The sequence below is a fragment of the Callospermophilus lateralis genome, chromosome 20 (assembly GCF_048772815.1).
Source record: "Callospermophilus lateralis isolate mCalLat2 chromosome 20, mCalLat2.hap1, whole genome shotgun sequence".
Classification (NCBI taxonomy): domain Eukaryota; kingdom Metazoa; phylum Chordata; class Mammalia; order Rodentia; family Sciuridae; genus Callospermophilus; species Callospermophilus lateralis.
The window spans coordinates 2,070,984-2,093,145 of NC_135324.1; the positions used below are offsets into that span (position 1 = coordinate 2,070,984).

The following is a 22,162-nucleotide window of genomic DNA, read 5'->3' on the forward strand; positions in this document are numbered from 1 at the left end:
GAGGTTAAACCCAGGGCCCTGCCATGCTCGGAAAGCACTCTATGGCTGAAGCCTAGCTCAGCGCCCGGTGTCACCCCAGTCCCGGGGGCTAAGCCAAGGCTTCCCACCTGGATTCCTTCCCAGCACAGCCGCCAAGCTCCTCCTGAAAGGGCTGGGGCCAAGAATCTGTCACTCTACCCAATTTCAGCCAGTGATTGGATGATGTTAGCTGTCAGTCACGATCCAGAGGCGGGCCTGGAGGCCATTCATCCGGGTCCTTGGGGGCGTACTGTCCAATCAGTGCGCAGAGGGAGGGGAAAAGCGGGTTTCCGCACTCTCCCGGACTTTCCTTCCTCACGGACTGCGCTACTCCTTCTCCCGGCCCCGTGTTCTCTGCTGCAGGGACCCAGGTGACTCCGCGCTGCCCGTGTTCCCGGGGATCTCCGGTGCCCGGAGGTTCCTCCAGAGGACGCCAGGTCACCAGAGAAGCCAAAAATGGTGAGTTCCCTGAAGGTAGGCGGTCCGCACCTGCCTTGGGGCCCAGCGGGCTGGTGAGCTGCTGAGTGGCGCGCGGAGTCGCCGCTGTCGGGTGGCCTTGGGCCCCGTCCCCTGGCCCTGGGTTTGGAAGGGTGCCTCAGGTCCCAGGTGTCCCCTTTGCTCCCTACGGGTGGCCCGCACTCACTTTTCCCGACGTGTAGGAAGCAGGGCCACAAATGCACCTTCCTTCTCCCAGTGGAGCTCCACCTAGTGGAGGTCCTCCAAATTGCAGGCGCCTCCTGCCTTCTAAAATGCCAGCTTCCCTCCACCTCACAGCTCAGTCATTCTTCCCAATGGACACCGTCTGCTAATTGTCCTTATCACTTAGTGAAATACTGGAAAGAATCAATCAATCTAAGTTCCCCTCTCCCTTCCCCCTCCCTTCCCCCTCCCTTCCCCCCTCCCTTCCCCCCTCCCTTCCCCCCTCCCTTCCCCCCTCCCTTCCCCCCTCCCTTCCCCCCTCCCTTCCTCTCTCCCTTCCTCTCTCCCTTCCTCCCTTCCATGTGTTTTGGAAGCTGGGCTGGCCTCCAACTTGTCATCCTCCTGCTTCAGCCTGCCCGCATATCTGGGATTACAGGCTTGTGCCAATGTCCCTGGCGAGAAGAACACTTTTGAAAGCATTTGTTTTCTATTTGTGAATATTATCCTTGAGGGGAAAGAATGATCACTTAACCCTTCCTTGTGTTTGGTCAAAATAATTGCTTTAAAGGGAATCAGGAGGTTGTTTATAGATCCCAAGGATATGGAATCCTGGGCTACATCACTAGAGTACAACTGCTCCCTTTTCTGAGAGTCCATGATGTAGAGTCACACCAGTCCTGTAGTTAGGTAAGCACACAGGGTAATAATGATGTAGGGACAAAGGAGGCAAGGCACTGAAGATAGCTGGAAATAGTTTTATCTGGCTGCAGCCAGTCTCAGAGGGCACTGTTTTTGCTATAATTAATCCATCCATCCCCTGAACCCTGAGTTCAGGTGGTTCCAGAATTTTATACCTAACATGTAAGGGGAGAGGCTCAGAAGTTCACATTGTGACACCGGGACCCCCAAAGAACTCTCAGACCACACAGTCTCATTCCAGTTAAGCCTTTGTTTCTGGCCAGTGGCAGACACTCTGGTCTCGAAAGAATGAGATGGTCAGAGTGGTGTCCCTGCCTTCAGTTGGCTCCATATTTAAGCACAAAAACCAGAAAAGGGAAGTTTGGGGGTTCAGGCAACCTAAGCAAGCCTGAAAGTTGTGGTCAGGTAGTCTCCAGTTGGCCCCATAGATCACTCTGTGTTCTTGGGGAATTTTCATGAACAGAAGTATACAAACGGCCCCAGTCATGAGCTTTTTGAGTGTCATGGCTGAGTTCACAAAGTGGAGTCACCATAGTCAAGTTGTCACATCACACACATAAAAGCAGGTTTTTCTTTCTCTGTTCAGGCCAAGTTAACCCTTCAAGGACAGCACCTGAGGAGGGGAGAGCTTCTTCTCCCCTTTCTTTCCTCCCCCACCAGCTGTTGTTGATTTTTCTTTGAAGCCCAGCTCAAGGCCAGAGGCCTTGTTTGCACATTTCTACAAACTACTATACTGGATACAAGTGTGTAAAAAATAGTAAGGGGGAGTCCAGCACCTGGAGTGCTGATATCTTCCAGACTAGCAGCCCAGTAAAATAGGACAACACAAAAATGGGAAGTTTATCTACACTGCACTTTTTTGTGGACACCCTTTTGTTGACAGTCCTAAAATTAGCCATGGTGATGATTTCTGGAGAAACCCAGTTAAAATTTTCTGTGAAAAAAGGGGATGCCACTATAATAATGTCTGATTCCTTGACTGTCCTTCATCCCCAGCTCTTTTCAGTATGATTTTCAGAAAGGATCTGGCTGTGGTGCCCAGCCTGGCCTGAAAATTGTGATCCTCCTATCTCAGCTTCCCAATCTGTTTGTATTAAAGGCATTGACAACCCCAGCTACAGAAAATAGTTCATTTTAACCCCAAAATTAATTACCATACTAAGGAACATGGATTCAAGTTACCCTGAATGATGTGTGTGTCCCTCCCTGGAAGAGATTACATCACTTCTTTCTTTCTTTCTTTCTTTCTTTCTTTCTTTCTTTCTTTCTTTCTTTCTTCTTTCTTTTCTTTTCTTATTTTTTTTTTCTTTTTAATATACCAGGGATTGAACCCAGGGGAACTTAAAAACACTGAGCCACATTCCCAGCCCTTTTTATATTGTATTTTCAGACATGGTCTCACTAAGTTCCTGATGGTCTCACTAAATTGCTGAGTCTGGCTTTGAATTTAGCAATCCTCTTCTCTTAGCCTCTCAAGCTGTTGGGATTACAGTTGTGTGCCACTGTGCCTGGCCTCCATGAACTTGTTTAAAAGAAAGTGTGTATCTCTGCATTAACCAATTGCATTGGTAGGAACATCAGATTGGTGGGGTACAGAAAAAAATTAAAGAAAAATTTCTTCTGTGTGTCTGTTACTGCATTCTGAGCTTTGGTGGATTTTGGAGACGTCTGGTAAGGTTAGTGATATATTCTGAGAACTTTTGAGATTGTGGTCTGATACAGAAATTAAGATGATTGGCTATTAAAGGGCTTAGGATTAGCCCAAGATAATGTTTGCTCTCCATACAGAACCCTGCCTTTCCACCCTCCTGGTGGTCTAGTTAGCCAAAGTCAAGTACTCTGAAGGTTCTTTGATGTAGATGCAACTGTATAGAGAACTTGAGTTCAGAGCTGTAAAAATCTTGTGCTTTTTCTTTTATCTTCCTTAGGTGTAGGCACCATGTCTGATTTCTTGGGCAGAGGTTCCCTTTGGACCCCTCCCAGAGTCCCATGTCCTCGGCCACTATCCTCTCCTGGAGCTGGCACCGAGTGCCCACAGCTGCCCTGTGCCTTGCAGGATGAACAGAATTTCAGGCCCTGGGTCAGCTTCTCCTAGCAGACAGCCTGAGGTGTGGGGTTCAGCCTCTCAGGGAAGCTGCTGGGGGCCCTGGGCTGGGGAATCTCCTGAAAATGGCCTCATCTAAACAGCTACTTCCTTGGGACCTTGTTGTCCCCAAGCTCTGTTCCCATTCCTTGGAGACAGGTGGACAGTCAGCCTGTGGATGCTGGTGCTGAGGGGCCAGGTCAGCAGTGACTCCTGCCCTTTTAGTCTGTCACAGTGTGAAGGAGCAAAACCTCTCCCAGAGCATACGGACCACCCACCCCAGTGCAGAGCTGTGCAAAGCTAAAACGCCTCATAGACTGGAGTCATGGTCCAGGTCCCTGGGAGGGTGATCCTGGATGCTTTCCGTGCGCAAGACCCGGAGGTAGCATGTCCCAGCTGTGAGGGACCTTCCCTGCCCCTGGAGCCTGACACATCTGTGCTCCCTCAACACCAAAGCTTTCTGTGTATCACTTTGAAATGATGTGCTCGCTTATCTGAGGCCCAGGTTTATTTATTCAGAGCCAAATGGGATGGACTATTATTAAAGAGGCAAGAGAGAGGTGGATTAAAATCCACCTTTTTTTTTTTTTTTGGTGAAAAATCCCAACTTACAGCCAGATACAGTGGTGCACACCTGTGATCCTTCCTGCTCCAGAGGCTGAGACAGGAGTGTTGCAAATTTGAGGACAGCCTTAGCAACTTAGTGAGGCCTTATGCAACCCGGTGAGACTGCATCTCAAAATAAAATATAAAAATGACTGGGGATGTGACTCAGTAGTAAAATATTTCTGGGTTTAATCTTGGGGGCTTCAAACAAAAAAGAAAAAAGAGAAAAAGAAAAAGAAAACATCTAATTACCTAATTTACCTTTTGCTACCCCTGAGTATGTATAGAAAGTTTGTAAGATTCAAATTTGTCTTTTCATGATTTCAAATTGAAATCCAAAATACCACGTAAGATACAGAGAAAGTCTGTCTTACATTATTGCTGCAGAATTGGAGTCCAATTCTACAAAAATAGTGGTGGATAAATTTATGAATGTGATTTCATGAAAACTAGTATCTGTCCTTCACAGGGTGATGAATTTGACAAAGGATGACAGTTTTTCACTGTTGTTGTCTGAACTTGGCAGGTTCATGTTAACTGTGTGGTTTTTTGTTATCAGGAATGGAACCCAGAGGTGCTTAACCACCAGCCCCTTTTAGATTCTTTATTTTGAGACAGAGTCTTGCTACATCATCTAGGGTCTCAGACTCCTGAACCGCTGGGGTTACAGGTATGCACCATCACACCCGTCTTCATTGTAAATTTTAAGCACAATTTTGGCAATACCTTGAATACCCAACTGTAATCATTTAATCACTGAATATCAGTGAAAGAGTAAATGACACCTGTTTTCTGCAAAGGAGAGATCCATGTGTCTAAATAAGGGTGCTGATCCCCTCATCATGTCACCTAATTCCTGTTCCCTCTCATCTGCCTCCTCGTAGGGCCACCCCTTTGGGAGCTAGCCTTTTAGCTTATGAAATTTGGGAGTAACATAAATGCTCTCTCTATTCTCTCTGTCTTGTACAACATTTTGGCTGGTCTTAGATACAGTTTACTATTTCCAATTTTTTGAAGAGTTTTTTTTGTTGTTGCTCTTGTTGGACACACCTATTTATTTTTATGTGGTGCTGAGGATCAAACCTAGGGCCTCTCATGTGCTAGGCAAGCACTCTACTGCTGAGCCAGAAACCCAACCCTACTATTTCCATTTTTAGATGTAGTTTTTCTTAAGTTTACCTCCAAAATACAGTAAACCCTGCCCTAAATTTCACAGAATTTACTGAAACGCTCAGTGTTTTTTCAGAGAGTTTAGATCATGGGAACATTCAGTCTTCTTTGTGAGAAAGTGTGGTGTCTTTCCACTGATTTTGTTGTGTTTTTATGCCTCTAATTGTGTACCTTTGTATTATAATCATTTTTATCTCTCATTACATGTATTTTACCAAGCTACTCTCCAGCCCAAGAGAATTAGTATTGTAGACTGTTGTTTATTTATTTGCTTACTTATTGAGTGCTGAGAATTGATGCCATGGACTTGCTCATGCTTAGTTATCTTCCAGAAATAAATTTCAATTTGTGAGCAACGTTCTGGAGGTGGGCAGGTGTTTTACTGGGGAATAAACCTACAGGTACTAGACCACTGAGCACATTCTCAGCCCTTCTTCTTATTTATTTTTTCTTTTTCTTTCTTTCTTTTTTTTTTTTTTAATATTTTGTATAGTTGTAGATGGGTAGAATATCTTATGCTGAGGATCATACCCAGTGCTTCACACATGTTAACAAGTGGTCTGCCACTCAGCTACAGTCCCAGACCCCTTTTTTATTTTGGATGAAGACCAATCTCACTAAATTTCTGAGTGTCTTGCTATGTTGCTGAGACAGGCCTCAAACTTTTGCCATTTCCCTGCCTTGACCTCCCTAGTGGCTGAAATTACAGGTGCACACCACTACACCAGCAGTTGGAATGAGTTTTGAAGACTTATCATCCAACTTCTTTCTAGGTGAAAATAGTATTGAAAATCAGTTTTCTTGCTTTTGTTCATACTTTTGAAATTTATAACTATGACTCTTCCTCTTTGCTTTATTTTTGCATTATTATGAAAAAGGTATTTAGCATATAATATTGTTTCTTATGTATACCTTTTTAAAACTTCATGGCTTGGTAGTTTATTTACTTCTTTATTAGATAAACTTTGTTTTTATGAGCAATTTTAGGCTTACATAGTTATTAGTCAGTGTTCTCTAGAGGAAATGTATCAAGACGAAGTAAGATTATCAAAGGGGATTCATTGGATTGGGCTACTTGACCCGAAGGTGGATGTCCACAGTGGCCCTCTGCAGGCTCGAGAGCTTGAGAAGTAGTAGCTGCAGAGTCCCAGAGGCAGAAGTCTCAGAACAAGGGGGATCAATGGTGCTGCCTTCGTCCAGACCAAAGATTCTGGAAACTCACTAGAGAATCACCGGCAGAGTCCACTTTGGGAGAGCGAAGAATTTTGTTCCACCCAAGACACCGTCCTATTGGATGGTGCTGCCTAGCTTAAGGAGGTTCTCCAGTTTGGCTCACTATCCCATATGCCCATCATTTGTAGACATACCCTCATGGACACATTCAGAAACCCATTAATCATCAGCATCTTTTAATCCAATCAAGGGGACAATTAAATGTGCCATTACACATAGTATCAAATACCCCTTCTCTCCAGCTGATAGTCTCCACTGTTTTCAACATTTTGCATTGGTGTAGGGTGTTTGTTAGTTACTAAACCAGTGTTGAACATTTGATAAAGAGAATGGATGAAACAACATTCAGGATAAGCCAAAGTTCATCCTTTACCTTAGGGTTCCTCTTCCCTGTGATGTGATTGTGTGTGTCACGTTGTATATAAGATAATGTCATACAGAAGAGTTTCACTGCTCTGGAAATCCAGTGTTCCACCTGTTCATCACTCCTCCTCATTCCTTCCTCCCTCTCTGCTTCCTAAGTCCCTGGCACCCATCAGTTCTGCTAGTGCATCTATAATGTTGTCTTTTCCAGAATGTTCTTGACTTAGAATCTTGTTGCACTTGGCCATTTCAAACTGGCTTCTGTCACTTACCAGTCTGCCTTTAAGGGTGCTGTATTTTTCCAGGCTGCAGAGCTCATTTTCTGGGTGATTACTTTGGTGTAGTTAAGCTTCAGCTTGTCCATTCAGTATTGAAAGGTGCATCTTCCTTGCATCTAGCTTTGGGCAGTTCTGGATATGGCTGCTGTAGTCACTGCAGTGAGGATTCCTGTGCCCATAATTTTCACATCATTTGCATAGACACCTGGAGTGTGATGACTTAATTGTACAGTTTTTTGCATTTGTGATTATGAGCATCATTCATAGTCTTCTTTTCTATTTAATACTTTTCTTTTATCTATTTAATTTGGATAATATGGTAACTTATGCCTCAGGAAGACTTAGGAGGTGTTAACTCAGCTTTTATGTTCTGGCAAAAAAGTAGAAAACTGGTGGCAGTTCTTATGTGTCTTATGGAAGCCTGTTTGAGATGTCAGAGCTTGCCTTGCCTTTGTGGGAAATAATTAGTTATCGAGTCTCTTTTTCTCAGCAGCCATGGGCTCATCTGTTTTGTGTATTTCCCCTTGTGTGTAAGTTGTAGGAGATTGTCTCTCTCAAAGAAATGGTCCAGTTTCTGCAGTTGTCTAATTTGTGTCAAGCACATTTATGATAATCTGAAGTCCCAATGCATTGTTGACGATGACACTTTTAAATCTGTTAGTAGGTTTTCAGTCCTCGTTGTTTTTTTCTTTAATATTATTATATGTTTTACACTTTTTATTTCTTTCTTTTTATGTGGCACTGAGGATTGAACTGAGTTTCTCCCAAGCACTAGGCAAGCACTCTTCCACTGAGCCACAACCCCAGTCTCTGTCCTCTGTTTTCTTAGCCTTTTGTCAGTTAATCAGTGATGCTGATGTCCATGAAGAACTTGATTTTGCAGACTGCGGATTTCCTGATTGTGGTTTCATCAACACTTTCTCTGTTACCTACTGTTGAGAGCCACAGCCGAAGGGGCCCCAGCAAACTTTCTGACTGCCAGCTGATGATTGGCTTCAGTGGCCCCAGCAACTTCTAGCTGATTGGCTCCTTTGCGGTGATGCTCATTGGGCTGTTTCCCCGCCCTTTCATTGGGGGACTTCTTTGGCTCCGCCCACGCGACCCAGCCAATCGGCCTCAAGAGCAGGAGGAGTGGGGGAGGTTGAGAGGCTTGTGGGAAGCCAGTGGTGGCAGTTGGGCTCTGAAGGTTTTTCCTGAGGAGCTTTTTTGGCGTCTGCGGTTCTAAAAATAAAGTTCGTTTCTTTTGACAAGTGGCTCCTGAATTGTGCCCAGCCAGACTGCGGCATTTGGTGGGCCGCACGGGGAACCACTGAGGGTAAGTGATAAGGTAAACTGCTTGCCCCTGAGGGCAGGGTGAGAGGATGGGTAGCCATTTTAAGATTCTTCTTTTGTTTTGCTTCACTTTTGTTTTAAGTTGCCTGTCCCTGGAGATGAGTGAGATGGAAGAAAAACCGCTCACATTTGAGGAAAAACTATTTACGTCTGAGGAACAGATAGGGAGAAAGGATGGATGCCCATTTCAGGAGGATAGAAAGGCTATAATGATTTTTTTGTTGTTCCATTTTTATTTCATTCTATCTCAGTTTTGTTTGGCGTCATCTTGTTGGGTTGTATTATAGTAGAAATATGGGATCAGAGATTAGTAAAAAACAAACCGAAAGAGTGTTCAGTAAATTGTTAGAGGAAGGAGGCATCCCAGTAAAATCAAGAGCAGTCAGGGCATACGTTGATACCATACAAAAATGTAGCCCATGGCTTTTTAAGGAGGAGTTGTTGAATATATCACAATGGAACCATCATGGTGAAGATTTAAAAAGAATAGAAAAGAAAAGCCCAGGGACTCTGCCAGTTGGCACATTGCCATTGTGGATGTTCGTATCTTGTTTGCTTAGTCCAAAGGCCTCTTAAGCTAGTCAGAGAAAGAAAGTGTAAAGCAGAAAAAGCCATCAGGGGGAAAGTTACAACAGGAGACTGCTACTAACACATTTCTATCACCAGAGGACGTAAGTGACCAACCAATAAGGCCACCTTCATATGGTATTAGATTGGAAGGATCCTGAAGGATGTGAAGGAACTATACAACCATATGTATTGGATCATCTTCCCATAAATTTATGGGGACAAGATGTCCTAGATGAATTAGGTTTGACAGTAACAAATAACATCAACCAAAATGCACCCGTTATTATAACTAGACAAGGTTTTAGGGAAGGAAAGAGATTAGAAAAACAAGAACAAGGTATAGCAGCACCAATACAAATAGATCAAGGAACGGACAGACATGGGTTGGATTTTCAGAAAGGGCCACTGAGACAATAAAAATTACTTGGAAATCAGAAAGACCAGTGTGGGTTTCTCAGTAGCCCCTGACTAAAGAAAAGATAAAAGCAGCCCATGATCTGGTCAAACAACAATTAGCGGAAGGACATATACAACCTTCTGTATCTCCCCATAATACTCCCATTTTTGTCATCAAAAAGAAATCTGGTAAATGGAGATTATTGCAAGATTTAAGAGCCATTAATAATGAGATGGTTATAATGGGACCTGCTCAATCGGGGATTCCTCAGTTGTCTGCTTTGCCAAAAACTTGGTATGTTTTAGTTATATTATAGATATTTTCACTGATGGGTCAAATAATGGTAGAGTAGCAATAGTTACACCTGATCAAACTTTTTCATTTTTAGTACCCAAACAATCAGCTTAAAAGATAGAGATTAATGCAGTATTACAAGCTTTTGTGAAGTTTAAAGATTCTGTATTTAATTTATTTTCCGATAGTCAGTATATAGTTAATGCTATAGTATCCCTTGAAAATGCTGGTAGGATTTCCCCTTCCTCTACTGTTTTCTCTTTGCTTTCCACTATACAAAGTCTAATCTGGGACAGAAAAGATCCATTCTTTCTAGAACCTATCTGGGCACATACAGGATTGCCTGGAGCCCTTAGTTTGGGCAATGATTTCGCAGATAAAACTACTCATGACATACATATTTTCTCTACACTAGAAGAAGCTATAAATTTTCATAAAAAGTGCCATGCCAATGCTAGTACTTTACAAAAGCATTTTAAAACAACTAAGGAACAAGCTAGACAAATAATAAAACAATGTCAAAATTGTGTGACCTTTTTACCACAAGTTAATCTTGGAGTCAATCCTAGAGGACTGATACCTAACCATATTTGGCAGGTGGACGTCACACACTTGCCAGAATTTGGAAAATTGAAATATTTGCATGTTACAGTTGATACTTCTTCTGGATTTTTGATGGGCTCCCTTCATGCCGGAGAAAAAGCTAAAGATGTTATAGCTCATTGCTTACAAAATTTTGCCACTGTGTGCGTTCCAAAACAGTTAAAAACAGGTACTGCCCCTGGATATACTTCTACCTCTTTTAAACAATTTTGCTCAACATTTGGCATTACTCATATAACAGGAATCCCATACAATCCACAGGGACAACGCATAGTTGAAAGAGCTCATCAGACTATTAAAATGTACTTATTAAAGCAAAAAGAAGGAATTGGGAAGGGGTATATATTCCCCAAAGATAAACTTAAAATAACCCTTTTTACTCTAAACTTTTAAAATTTGGATTCATCAGGGCTTAGTGCTGCAGAAAGGCATATGTGTCCAAAAAATGTACATAAGCCCAAGGTACTTTGGAAGGATATTCTAACAGGACAATGGAAAGGTCCTGACCCAGTAATTGTCTGGAGTCGGGGGTCTGTTTATATGTTTCCACAGGGAGAACAGCAGCCAATTTGGATTCCAGAGAGATTAACTAAAGCGATTTCTACAGACCAAAAAGAAGATGATTTGGCTCAAATCCATAAGAGCTGATATCCAGAACTCCAGTTGGCTACCCTTACATCTGCGACAGAACCAGGATGCTTTTTTTCAATATCTATTTTATTATTGCCCTTTCCCACATCATGAAGTTCTATTTTGTTTTTTGAGCTCATACAGACCTAGGTTAATGTTTTGCTGATCAGTTCTATTTTTTGACTATAGAGTTTTTAAACATTGCAATAGAGATTTCACCTGTAAAAAGTTATAAGGCCTTTACTATTATGTTATGTGTCGTGTGCACACTTGTGTTTTATGTTGTATATTTGTATGTACGTATGTCCATATATCATATATGATGAGCTCTCTTGAAAAAATGGATTCAAATATTTTTTTATGTGATTTAAATTGTTTAATTTAAATTGGGTAAACAAATGTTGAGGATTGTTTTAATATGTGAACACAAAAAGGAGGTTAACAGATCTGTTTGTTTACTTTCACCTTTCCTTTTCATTATGTTTAATAACTCTTGGGGTGGGGATGTGGCTCAAGTGGTAGCGCGCTCGCCTGGCATGCGTGCGGCCCGGGTTCAATTCTCAGCACCACATACAAACAAAGATGTTGTGTTCGCCAATAACTAAAAAATAAATATCAAAAAATTCTCTCTCTCTCTCTCTCTCCTCTCTCACTCTCTCTTTAAAATAAATAAATAAATAAATAAATAAATAAATAAATAAATAAATAAATAAATCTCTTCAAGACAATGTAAATTGTTAAGAAAATTGTTTTCTTTTAGTGTCTTCTGGAATGTTAAATAATTTTTTCTTTAGCCATTATTGCCAGAATTTCTATCTTCATCCCAGTGCCAGTGAAGACAAAGATAAAACCAATCTACAGCTTCTGCAATAGCCACCACTGAACTGCTTGCAGAACTTGCCTGGACTATGTATCACTTGTATGCATTGTGAACTCACCTGTATGCATTGTGAACTATCTGTTGGTGCAGAGACTTGTGGTAGCGTTGGGGTATTTTTGCTAATGATGTCATCGGTGGTACAATTTTCCCCAAAGGAGCCATCAGTTGGCTTGGTGTATCTTCCTCCCTTCTGCTTGTCATGATCATTCAGCTAAAATTTGGGGGCCAACAGAGGTGAGGCAAAGAACCTTACACCCCCACTGGTACAAAGACCTATCCATAGGTGTGGCTGTATACTGGACCGGTAGTCAGTGACGGGTAAGATCCAATTACTATTGGACAACCTAAGGCAGGCATGGTCCCTAAGCCACATGCTTGTTGTTTAAACAGAGAGGGGAAGATGTTGAGAGCCACAGCCGAAGGGGTCCCAGCAAACTTTCAGACTGCCAGCTGATGATTGGCTCACAGCGGCCCCAGCAACTTCTAGCTGATTGGCTCCTCTGCGGTGATGCTCATTGGGCTGTTTCCCGACCCTTTCAGACTATGGAGCTGCTCATTGGGGGACGTTTTGGGTCCGCCCATGCGACCCAGCCAATCGGGCTCAAGAGCAGGAGGAGTGGGAGTGGTTGAGAGGCTTGTGGGAAGCCGGTGGTGGCAGTTGGGCTCTGAAGGTTTTTCCTGAGGAGCTTTTTGTTTGGCATGTGTGGTTCTAAAAATAAAGTTCGTTTCTTTTGACAAGTGGCTCCTGAATAGTGCCCAGCCAGACTGCGGAAACCTACCTGTGGTTAATTTAGGATTACCTTGCTCTTCTTTCTCTGGTTTTCTGAAGCGGCAGTTTCATTGGTTGCTTTTAGCTGTTCTTTTCTGAAATGTGTGTTGGATGACTTAGATACCAATACAGCACCACCTCTGGTGTTCTCTATGAATTCCCTATGATGGACTTTTACATTTTTTTCTTTCAAAATGGTCACCTTTTCTCTTGAGTCACCTCTTTGTCCTGTGTCTGTCTAGAGCCCTGTGTTTCATGTCCACTTCCCTGGAGGCTTTTCATTTTCTTCTGATCTGATTTCTGCTTTAGCTCTCATGTTCTTTGAGCATACATGGGATTTCACTGGTGGTGCACTTGTAGGGGTATGGTTTATGTCCTGTGGAGTGTTGCTGTGATCCTGAGACCTCAGTGTACTTCCCGTTTGGTTGAAGGTCCATGAAGCCCTCCTGTCTGCATCATTGTCCTGACAGAGTTGGGCTGATGTCTCTGAGGGTAATTGTGGGTTCTTCATTGTTTAGGGTGGTTCCATATGGTTTCAGTCCTTGAGTATGCTTTTGTGTTAAGTGGCAGGGACATTTTCTTTTTGTCTGTTCCATCACTGTGCAGACATCATAGCATGCTTACAGATGTGAATGGTGGCCTCTTTCACACCTAGGCTGTGTGGGATAGTTCAGAATTCTGGGCTACAAACTTGTTGCTTTACCACACTCTGGAAGAGCTTCTGCCTTAGGTTTTTTTGCACCACCGTTGCTACAGGCACGATGACCTTGATCAAAATGTCCTTGAGCACAACATTGGTATGTGTCTCATTACTGTACATTATGGTAGTGAACCGGCTGCTGTTAAGAAGAGTTTGACAATCATTGGAAATTCATTGTTGCTGTGAGACTTAGAAAAATAGTGAAATAGTGCCTGCTGTTTATTAAGAAGATTGTTTTGAGAGTTATAAAACTTTGTAAGGCTGTTGTTTGGACAAGGTGACATTTTTGTTCTCTTTTTTTTTTTTTTTTTTTTTAGAGAGAGGGAAGAGAATTTTTTTAATATTTATTTTTTAGTATTCAGCGGACACATCTTTGTATGTGGTGCTGAGGATCGAACCCGAGCCACACGCATGCCAGGCGAGTGCACTACAGCTTGAGCCACATCTCCAAAACATGGTGACATTTTTGGGTCATTGAGTTACTTCTAAGACACGTGCCATCTTTCCACTTACCCCATTCTGCTTTGACAGTAACCACAAGAAATTATCAAATTGTTGTGTTATTAATTAATAAATTAAATTAATCAAATAGAGAACTCATGTTTGTTTTGGTCATTTAATAGTAAGCTAGTTGAGTAAATTTGTTCTGGAGTAAAGCACCTGCAAACTTCTAGTTGTTCTTAGTGTAATCACACAGAATGAGCTCAAACTCCAGTTAACACATTGTGACCACCTGTGTGAAATGTTGTCTAAATGTTGTCTATAAAGGAATCTCCTTAGTGACCCCATACCCAGAGGGTGGGTGTGGGGGCTGGTTCTAGGCATTTCTTTAAGGATGGAACAATAGACTTTCAGAGGAAACAAGACATCAGTAAATACCATGTTGCCTATATTAACCTTGTAGGTACAGGGAGCCACTGTAGTTGGCAGAATCTCTCTCAAATGCTTAGTTTCATGATTCCTGCATTTTTCTACTCATCACCTTTCTTTTCTAAAGATTAGTACTATCAGAAGTGCTTATATTAGATCTGTACCACATAGGACGTTTCTAGGACATGTAATAGAGGTGCAACCATTAAAGAAGTTAGGAGTGATCTGGGAGCCTGTTTTACTTCCTGTGAACTCACCAAAGGAAGGGTATAAATCACTATGATGTTTGCCTTCTGAGTAGCCAAATTCTAGTGTTGAAATGGGTGTAAGAAATTGAGTGCAGTAAAGATTTGATGGACCAAATAATGGAATTAATCAGGAGGCCCGGGAATCATGTGAGCATCATGCATGTTGAGTGAAGATTTCTCATGCTGTCATTCTCTCCTGGCCTCCACTATACATTTGTGGGATATTTTAGATTTCAGTGACCTTTGAGGATGTGGCTGTGAACTTCACCAAGGAGGAGTGGGCTTTTCTGGATACTTCCCAGAAGAACCTTTACAGAGATGTGATGCTGGAAGTCGTCAGAAACCTGGCTTCTATAGGTAATAATGTTGGTTTTAAAATTAATCAAATGGAGAACTCATGTTTATTTGGGTCATTTATGTAGAAGGTGAAAAGGAAATCAGTTGATGAATTATTAAAGCCTAAATGGTACCTACAATTTGGCAAAGCATTTCTAGCTCCTAAATATTCATAAAGATTGTTATGTTCTCTCATTTTAGGAAAGAAGTGGGAAGACAAGACCACTGAAGATCAGATTGAAAACTCTGCAAGCAACCTAAGGTAACTGTACTCACAAGAGGAATTCGTGAGGGAATCTGAGAACTGTCATATAATTTTTAAAGCAAACTAACCGAAGAAGTGTGCATAATTTGAAATGTATTTATTCTTATAATATTTTTTACCAGAAATATATACTTATCTGTAACAGGTATTCAGTCTTTTCAAAGTATTTGACATGCAAAAAGTAGTATGAAATTGCATATGTGAATATCACTATGTGAATAATAGCCATAGAGAAGCTGTGTTGCAAAGGATTGTTTCCTTTCAATCTCTTTATTTTCAGGCAACTTTAACAAGTCAGAAAATCTATCCTTTACCTGATGTTGGTAAAAATGTAAAGACCTATAAATAAATAGAAAATTGTGAATGAGTTAGGTATCAATAATGTGCTGGTCACTGCTTCTTCAAAGAAGTCCTATGGTAAACTTCAAACTTTCCCCACACTATTGTGTGGGGAAACCTTCAAATCGATTCCAATTCTTAATCAAAGAAAGACAAATTTTAATAGAGAAAATCCATGTGACTTCATTATGTGTGCAAAAGATTTCATATGTCCTTCATTCTTTCATAGGCACATCACATCTCACTCTGGACACAAATACTATAAGCATGAGGAATGTGAAGAGAAGCCATGTGAATTTAAACAATATAGAAAATCTCAGGTTTCTCTCAAAAGTGTTCACACACAAATGTTGTTACAAACTGGAGATAGACCATATGAAAGTACAGTATGTGGGAAAGTCATCAGTTGTTCCAGTGACATTCAAAGACATGAAGAAACTCATCCTGGGTGGCAACCCTATGAATGTCAACAATGTGGCGAAGCCTCTTCTTCTCTCCCAGGTGTTCAAAGACACATGATAACACAGAGTGGAGGTAAACCTTTCCAATGTGAGGTATGTGGGAAAGCCTTTCATTTCTCCTCTTTATTTAGAAGACATGAAAGAACTCATTCTGGAGAGAAACTCTATGAATGTAAACAAGATGGTCAAATCTTTATTTCACACACAAGTCTTCAAAAGCACAGGATCACACACACAGGGAATGCACATTTCAAATGTAAGGCATGTGGGAAAGACTTTGCTTATCCCAGATTACTTGGAATACGTCAGAAAACACATACTGGAGAGAAGGCCTATGAATGTAAGCAGTGTGGCAAAGCCTTTGCTACATCCTCTGAGCTTAACAGACATGGAAGAACGCACACTGGAGAGAAGCCCTATGATTGTAAGCAGTGTGGCAAAGCCTTTGCTAGATCTGGTGACCTTCACATACATGAAAGAACTCATACTGGAGAAAAGCCCTATGAATGTAAGCAGTGTGGCAAAGCCTTTGCTGCATCCCGTCTGCTTCGTAAACATGAAAGAACACATACTGGAGAGAAGCCCTATGAATGCAAACAATGTGGAAAAGCCTTTACTACATCCTCTCAGCTTAACACACATGGAAGAACACATACTGGAGAGAAGCCCTATGTATGTAAGCAGTGTGGAAAAGCCTTTGCTACATCCCCTCAGCTTCATGCACATGGAAGAACACATACTGGAGAGAAGCCGTATGAATGCAAACAATGTGGAAAAGCCTTTGCTATGTCCCATCAGCTTAACACACATGGAAGAACACACACTGGAGAGAAGCCCTATGAATGTCAACAATGTGGAAAAGCCTACACTACTGCCTTTTACCTTCGGATACATAAACAAACTCATACTGGAGAGAAGCCCTATGAATGTAAGCAGTGTGGAAAAGCCTTTGCTACATCCCGTCAGCTTCATAAACATGGAAGAACACACACTGGAGAGAAGCCCTATGAATGTCAACAATGTGGAAAAGCCTACACTACTGCCTTTTACCTTCGGATACATAAACAAACTCATACTGGAGAGAAGCCCTATGAATGCAAACAATGTGGAAAAGCCTTTGCTACATCCTCTCAGCTTCGTGCACACGAAAGAACACATACTGGAGAGAAGCCTTATGAATGCAAACAATGTGGAAAAGCCTTTGCTAGGTCCCATCAGCTTAACGGCCATGGAAGAACACACACTGGAGAGAAGCCCTATGAATTTAAGCAGTGTGGCAAAGCCTTTGCTAGATCTAGTTACCTTCAGATTCATGGAAGAACACATACTAGAAAGAAACCCTTTGGATGTCAACAATGTGGAAAAACGTTTGCTTCATCCTTTCATCTTCACATACATGGAAGAATGCATACCGGAGAAAAGCCCTATGAATGTGAACAATGTGGAAAAGCCTTTGCTGCTGCCTCTTGCCTTCAGTTACATGAACGAATTCATACTGGAGAGAAGCCCTATGAATGTAAGCAGTGTGGCAAAGCCTTCAGTCGGTCCTCTCACCTTCACTCACATGAACAAACTCATACTGGAGAGAAGCCCTATGATTGTAAGCAGTGTGGCAAAGCCTTTGCTAGATCTTTTGACCTTCACATACATGAAAGAACTCATACTGGAGAAAAGCCCTATGAATGTAAGCAGTGTGGCAAAGCCTTTGCTGCATCCCGTCTGCTTCGTAAACATGAAAGAACACATACTGGAGAGAAGCCCTATGAATGCAAACAATGTGGAAAAGCCTTTACTACATCCTCTCAGCTTAACACACATGGAAGAACACATACTGGAGAGAAGCCCTATGTATGTAAGCAGTGTGGAAAAGCCTTTGCTACATCCCCTCAGCTTCATGCACATGGAAGAACACATACTGGAGAGAAGCCGTATGAATGCAAACAATGTGGAAAAGCCTTTGCTATGTCCCATCAGCTTAACACACATGGAAGAACACACACTGGAGAGAAGCCCTATGAATGTCAACAATGTGGAAAAGCCTACACTACTGCCTTTTACCTTCGGATACATAAACAAACTCATACTGGAGAGAAGCCCTATGAATGTAAGCAGTGTGGAAAAGCCTTTGCTACATCCCGTCAGCTTCATAAACATGGAAGAACACACACTGGAGAGAAGCCCTATGAATGTCAACAATGTGGAAAAGCCTACACTACTGCCTTTTACCTTCGGATACATAAACAAACTCATACTGGAGAGAAGCCCTATGAATGCAAACAATGTGGAAAAGCCTTTGCTACATCCTCTCAGCTTCGTGCACACGAAAGAACACATACTGGAGAGAAGCCTTATGAATGCAAACAATGTGGAAAAGCCTTTGCTAGGTCCCATCAGCTTAACGGCCATGGAAGAACACACACTGGAGAGAAGCCCTATGAATTTAAGCAGTGTGGCAAAGCCTTTGCTAGATCTAGTTACCTTCAGATTCATGGAAGAACACATACTAGAAAGAAACCCTTTGGATGTCAACAATGTGGAAAAACGTTTGCTTCATCCTTTCATCTTCACATACATGGAAGAATGCATACCGGAGAAAAGCCCTATGAATGTGAACAATGTGGAAAAGCCTTTGCTGCTGCCTCTTGCCTTCAGTTACATGAACGAATTCATACTGGAGAGAAGCCCTATGAATGTAAGCAGTGTGGCAAAGCCTTCAGTCGGTCCTCTCACCTTCACTCACATGAACAAACTCATACTGGAGAGAAGCCCTATGATTGTAAGCAGTGTGGCAAAGCCTTTGCTAGATCTTTTGACCTTCACATACATGAAAGAACTCATACTGGAGAAAAGCCCTATGAATGTAAGCAGTGTGGCAAAGCCTTTGCTGCATCCCGTCTGCTTCGTAAACATGAAAGAACACATACTGGAGAGAAGCCCTATGAATGCAAACAATGTGGAAAAGCCTTTGCTACATCCTCTCAGCTTAACACACATGGAAGAACACATACTGGAGAGAAGCCCTATGAATGCAAACAATGTGGAAAAGCCTTTGCTACATCCTCTCAGCTTAACACACATGGAAGAACACACACTGGAGAGAAGCCCTATGAATGTCAACAATGTGGAAAAGCCTACACTACTGCCTTTTACCTTCGGATACATAAACAAACTCATACTGGAGAGAAGCCCTAAGAATGGAAGCAGGGTGGCAAAACCTTTGTTAGATCCAGTGACCTTCACAGACATGGAAGAACACATACTGGAGAGAAGCCCTATGAATGCAAACAATGTGGAAAAGCCTTTGCTACATCCTCTCAGCTTCGTGCACACGAAAGAACACATACTGGAGAGAAGCCTTATGAATGCAAACAATGTGGAAAAGCCTTTGCTAGGTCCCATCAGCTTAACAGCCATGGAAGAACACACACTGGAGAGAAGCCCTATGAATGTAAGCAGTGTGGCAAAGCCTTTGCTAGATCTGGTGACCTTCACATACATGAAAGAACTCATACTGGAGAAAAGCCCTATGAATGTAAGCAGTGTGGCAAAGCCTTTGCTGCATCCCGTGTGCTTCATAAACATGAAAGAATACATACTGGAGAGAAGCCCTATGAATGCAAATAATGTGGAAAAGCCTTTGCTACATCCTATAAGCTTAACAGACATAGAAGAACACACACTGGAGAGAAGCCCTATGAATGTCAACAATGTGGAAAGGCCTACACTACTGCCTTTTGCCTTCATATACATAAACACACTCATACTGGAGAGAAGCCCTATGAATGTAAGCAGTGTGGCAAAGCCTTCACTCAGTCATCTTACCTTCACTCACATGAACAAACTCATAGTGGAGAGAAGCCCTAAGAATGTAAGCAGTGTGGCAAAGCCTTTGCTGGATCTGGTGACCTTCACACACATGGAAGAACTCATACTGGAGAGAAGCCCTATGAATGCAAACAATGTGGAAAAGCCTTTGCTACAGCCTCTCAGATTAACAGACATGAAAGAAGACACATTGGTGAGAAGCCCTATGAATGTCAACAATGTGGAAAAGCCTACACTACTTCCTTTTACCTTCAGATGCATAAACACACTAATACTGGAGAGAAGCCCTAAGAAAGGAAGCAGTGTGGCAAAGGCTTTGCTAGATCCAGTGACCTTCACAGACATGGAAGAATGTATACTGGAGAGAAGCCCAATGAATGTCAACAACATGGAGAAGCCTTTGCCAAATCTTGTCTGCTTCACACATGTGAAAGAACACATACTGCATAGAAATCGTATGCATGAAAACAATTGGTAAACTCTTCTGTTATTACTGTTTCACTCATATACATGTAGGCAGTTTACTGGAGAAAAATCCTTTGAATGTGAAATATAGTAAATGAGTATTTCATGTCATCCTCAAAGACAAAAGAGGCTCACACTGCTGAAAATGTGTGTGTGTGTGTGTGTGTCAGAGAGAGAGAGAGAGAGAGAGAGAGAGAGAGAGAGAGAGAGAGAGAGAGAGAAAGATTGATCAATCAATCGATCCACTGGGGATTTAGTCTGGTGGTGCTCTACCACTGAGCTACATTCCAGTTCCTTTTTACTTTTTATTTTGAGACAGGGACTTGCTGAGTTTCTTAGGGCGTTCCTAAGGTGCTGAGGCTAGCCTCCAACATTGATTCTTTAGAATCAGCCTCTCAAGTCTCAGGAATTAAAGGCATACACCACCACATCCAACTGAATAACTCTTTAAATGTGAAAAATATCACAAATCATTCCATTTTCCCTGTTGCCTTCAAAGCCATTTCACTCACATTGAAAAACAAACCCTCTGAATTTGGAGGATTTGCTACATTCTTTCAGCTTCGTTTCCTTTCTTATATATGAAAACACTCATGCAGAGAAGCCCTGTGAATGTGAGAAATGTAGGAAATCTTCTAGTTTTCTCATTTTTTTCCTAAGGACTGGAAATATTGTTTTGGAATAAAAAGAATAAATCCTATGCAAGTAAGAAATATAAAGGGTTCAGCCGTTCTAGTTTTGTTCAGTTGTATGAAAGGACTCATACTGTAGAAAATGCTGAGGATAAGCCATGTGGGGAAGTATTCAGCTTTCAGAGTTTTCTCTGAAGGCATAAAAGAATTCACATCTGTGAAAATCCTTTTTCTATCTTTAAAAATTGCAGTAACACTTTAAAGTTTCCAGGTCCCTTTGAGAAGCATTTAAGAAATCACACTGGAGAAAAGCCCTACATGTAGAAATGTGGTGAGAACTTTGCATGTTTCGGATCCATTTGAACTTGTTGAGACTTGAGGAAAATTTTATTTTCTTTCATTTTATTTATTTATTTTGAGATAACCAGTATAGCTGTGTGAAAATGGTGTGTGCCTTCATTTCTTTTTCTTTTTCTTTTTTTTTTTTTTTTTTATGTATTCAGAGGTAACAAAAACTAGACCCTGGGTTGGAGAGGAGCATTGCATCAGCATGAAGATTTTAAAGCAACATGTTTTTCTGGGTTAAATCTCTCTTATTGTTAGATTCCATTTTCCTGTATTTTAAGTCTTTTGTGTCTAATGTTTCATTACATATTGTATATGTTAGTTTAGGCCTCTCCACTCCAGCCTTTGGTACAGATTGGTGAAATGGCGCTTCTGAACTTCTTTCCTCTCTTTCTTTGTTCAGATTTCACCCAGGAGTCCTCTACCACTGAGTTTCTCTGCGGTCCTTTTAATTGTTATTTTTTGAGATGGGGTGAGGCTGGCAGCTGGGACCATAGGGATGTGTTTTTGTACCCTCCAGCTGGCCTCTTCCTTTTCCTTGATTGCTTATTGATCTGTTGATGACTCTGGGACCACCACTCTTGTCACTTGTGCTTGTTCTAAGGCTCATGTATTGTGCTGTATGTAGGCACAATAAAGAGCATTATAAAATAATGTCATTTGTGTATATTCTTTAGAGAGGCACTTTCTCAAAATACATTTTGCCCTATACTTGAGTTGCTTTCTCTTTTCTTTTTCCAGTTCTGTGGACCGAATCCTGCCTTGTGCATGCTAGGCAGGCATTCTAGCACTGAACACTCTGTAGCTCAGAGGGTGAGTTTGCTTCTGCTGTGAGTGTGGACCGCACTGATAATCACATCAGCAGATGTAGCTCTGCAGGTCTTTCTCCACAATTGCAGCTGATCTCTTCCTTCTTAAAGGTCTTTTATACCAGTGAATTTTTTTAAAAAAAAACTACATCCAACTTAGGTTTTCTCCCCATGAATAATACTTAGGTGGAATATGCCAGAAAACCCAGGCTTGATTTCTCTCTGTGTTTTAGAGTACCTCAGTAGCCCTGGAAAAAATTGTGTGCTGGTTTTCTTAATACACATTACATGACCAAAGGCTTG

The 22,162-nt window shown here is 41.7% G+C and overlaps 1 protein-coding gene across 1 annotated transcript; it reads left to right on the top strand.

Moving 5' to 3' along the window:
• The first annotated feature begins 333 nt into the window (after positions 1–333).
• Positions 334–19,064, top strand: LOC143638411 (uncharacterized). Its single transcript, XM_077106258.1, has 4 exons — positions 334–477; positions 14,613–14,739; positions 14,920–14,980; positions 15,552–19,064. Exons 1-4 carry the CDS (start codon positions 475–477, stop codon positions 18,973–18,975), a joined length of 3,615 nt encoding a protein of 1,204 aa, XP_076962373.1. The 5' UTR covers positions 334–474; the 3' UTR covers positions 18,976–19,064.
• The last annotated feature ends 3,098 nt before the right edge of the window (positions 19,065–22,162 follow it).